The 3,188-nt window shown below is 49.8% G+C and overlaps 1 protein-coding gene across 1 annotated transcript; it reads left to right on the top strand.

Moving 5' to 3' along the window:
* Window positions 1-2,938, top strand: LOC109541925 (lysosomal alpha-mannosidase; the record flags this gene model as incomplete). Its single annotated transcript, XM_048662781.1, is given in 10 exon segments — window positions 1-73; window positions 137-218; window positions 275-460; window positions 518-726; window positions 781-1,054; window positions 1,109-1,337; window positions 1,390-1,592; window positions 1,876-2,069; window positions 2,123-2,609; window positions 2,671-2,938. Coding segments are annotated over 10 exon segments (2,205 nt in total), but the record flags the coding sequence as incomplete, so codon positions are not given.
* Between the last annotated feature and the right edge of the window lie 250 nt (window positions 2,939-3,188).

Below are 3,188 nucleotides of genomic sequence, written 5' to 3'. Positions count from 1 at the left end.
AACATCCATCTGGTTCCCCACAGTCACGACGATTTGGGATGGCTAAAGACCTTCGAGCAGTACTACTATGGCTGTAAGTGTCCAGGCTCGAAAGTCCCAAACGCATCACTGGAGCACTAAATGCACCTCTTTGCAGCTCACGACAACGTGCAGCGAGCCGGCGTCCAATACATCATCAGCAGTGTGGTCGATGCGTTGAAGAGCAACAAGGACAGAAGGTTCCCAACAGTAAGTTCCCAACAAGGAGCAATTCTCACGCCAGCCGAATCCCCAGGTTCATCTACGTGGAAACTGGATACTTCTGGAAATGGTGGACCAACCAAGAAGAAGACGTGAGAAGCGATGTTCGCCAGCTCGTAAACAATGGCCAGTTGGAGTTCATCAGCGGCGGCTGGTCGATGAACGACGAAGCCACCACTTACTATCAAGACACCATCGACCAGATGACTTGGGGCTTGAGGTGGGTGGAGAGTTTTCCCCCCAGTTTTTAACCCAACCAAGCGAATTGGCATTCCAGACGACTGAATGACACATTTGGAGAGTGCGGCCGCCCACGGGTTGCGTGGCAAATCGACCCGTTCGGGCACAGCAGGGAGATGGCGTCGATTTTTGCGCAAATCGGCTTCGACGGCTTCTTCTTGAACAGAATCGACTCTCAAGACCTGCAGATCCGAAGGACCAACAAGCAGATGGAGTTCGTCTGGCGAGGCAGCCCGGATAATCTCGGTCTGTCTGCTACACTTTCCGCTTGGGAGTGACTCACAAGTGAAATCCCCGCAGGAGAATCCACCGATATTTACAGCAACGTTCTGTTCCGGCACTACAGCGCCCCTTCGGGGCTTTGCTTCGATGTGAACTGCGCGGACGAGCCAATAATTGACGATCCAGAGAGCCCCGAGTACAACGTGGAGAACAAAGTGAGGAACTTCATTAGCGACTGGATAACTCCGGCCAGGAGCGGCTACGCCTCCGACAACATTCTAGTGCCGATGGGGGACGACTTCCAATATCAGGCTGCCGGCAAAAACTTCGCCAATATCGACAAACTCATCAGGTAACTTCACAGTCCCCAGTTTTCCCCCCGCTAACTCCCTCTGCCCTTTGCAAGGTACATGAGCGGAAAGGAAATCGAGGGCGTCAAGTACAACGTGATCTACTCCACGCCCTCCTGCTACCTAAATGCTGTCTACGAAGCAACCAATGGGGTTTTGGACGTTCCCTTGAAGACTGACGACTTCTTCCCATACGGATCATCAGACCACACCTACTGGTCGGGCTATTTTACATCGAGGCCAACCGGCAAAGGCTACAACAGGTTCAGCAACAATTTCCTGCAGGTGAGTATTTTGCTAAGCCTGCTGACAAAAGAGCAAGCTGAAACAATGCCAGGTCTGCAAACAACTGAGCGTCCTGACGGACGCCACCTCTGATGAGGACACTGCCAAGCTGAACACTTTACGGGAAGCTCTGGGAGTGTTCCAGCATCACGATGGCATCACAGGCACTGAAAAGGAAAACGTCGCTCACGACTATATTCATCTGCTCCACAAGGGCATCACCGAATGCGAGGACATCACCAGTCAAGCGCTAGCGTAAGCTCAAATAGACTCATCTCTTGTCTTGTCTGAAGACCAACTTTGTACGACAAAGTTGAATTTCACAAAAAAACTTCAGTCAGAAAACTTCCTAAATTCGAACAAAAACGACGATTTTGAGCTGAAAAGATACTTAGCGCGTTTAGTTAGCGAGAAAGACACGTTTGTGATGTTTAGACCAACTTTGTACGACAAAGTTAAATTTCCGAAGAGAAAAATAAATTTGCACAAAACTTCCTCAACTTGACAAATCTCAAGTCAAATGAACTAAACCTCTTAGGAAGCTGACGCAGGCCGCCGATACAGAATTCACCACATGCCACATGCTGAACATTAGCGAATGTGCTGTTGCGGAAAAGGAGGAGAGCTTCGTGCTCACCCTGTATAATCCCCTGGGAAGACCAGTCAGCAAATACGTGAGGTTGCCAGTGGTCGACGACAATGAAGACCAGATAGACATCCGCAACCCTTCAGGTAAACACCAGCCAAACCAAAGAGACTTTTATCGGCAAGTGTCTTCGTTTCAGGCGGGCGTGTTATTGCACAGATAGTCCCCATCCATGAGTCCGTGCTAGCAGTGCCGGGCCGCAACAGTGAGGCCAAATTTGACTTGGTGTTTGTCGCCGAAGACATTCCGGCCCTCGGCTACAAGTCCTACTTTATCCAAAGAACCCGGCAGAAATCCCCTGCTGGGCGGGTCACAAAATCGCAGGCCTTCCCAGGCAAACTGCGATCGCTGGCTGAAACTCTGGGAGTCAGCGTGGAGTTCCAGTACTACACTGGAAATTCTGGAGACTCCAGCTCGGCTGACTCCACCCCCTCAACTCCCTACATTTTCCGACCCCATCCAGACATTCCTCTGCAATCGATTGAAGTGAGCCACGTGACTACCTACTCTGGACCTCTGCTAACGGAGGATCATGTTTATTACAACGACTGGTTTAGCGCCGTTGTGCGCCATTATAACGACTCTTTAGTGTCCGAGTATGTCCACTTGGTTGGCCCTTTGCCTTAGTAAGTTCTTCCATAGACCTTAGCATAGAAGCCCCGTAGAAAGTTCCTCTTGTGTTCCTAGTGACGAAAATGGGGTGGAAGTTATCGTGCGATTTACCGCAGACTTCGAGGGCAAAGTTTACACAGACACGAACGGCCGGGAGTTCATTGAGCGAATCAGGAACTTCCGACCCACCTGGAACATCACGGTGGTCGAACCGGAGGCTGCCAACTATTATCCGGTCACTACCGGAATTTCTATCCAGGATGGAAGCACTAAAGGGATAGTCGTTTTGAACGACAGAGCGCAAGGCGGCGGAAGTGTGGTGGACCAAACCATCGAGCTGATGGTAAGTTTTGGAGGTTTGCAAACCATTTTTGAGGAACTTCTGATCTTTCCGGGGTCTCGGTCAAAGTGTGAAGTAAACACTTTTGAACATCGTTTATTCCATAACGTTTCGGCGAGACAACAGCGCCATCATCAGATTTAAAATTCGCACAAACTCATAATTGGTAAACATTGCGTTCGTTTAGGTCTTTGCTGTCTTCACACCTTAAATTTGTTTCTCAAAAAACAAATATTCGTTTCCTTCCTGCGTC

Source organism: Dendroctonus ponderosae, unplaced genomic scaffold (assembly GCF_020466585.1).
Source record: "Dendroctonus ponderosae isolate FM_Combo_2020 unplaced genomic scaffold, Dpon_F_20191213v2 Dpon_F_20191213_1161, whole genome shotgun sequence".
In the NCBI taxonomy this organism is placed as follows: Eukaryota; Metazoa; Arthropoda; class Insecta; order Coleoptera; family Curculionidae; genus Dendroctonus; species Dendroctonus ponderosae.
Note: the sequence above shows the minus strand (reverse complement) of the source record. Positions and strands in the feature narration are given on the sequence as shown.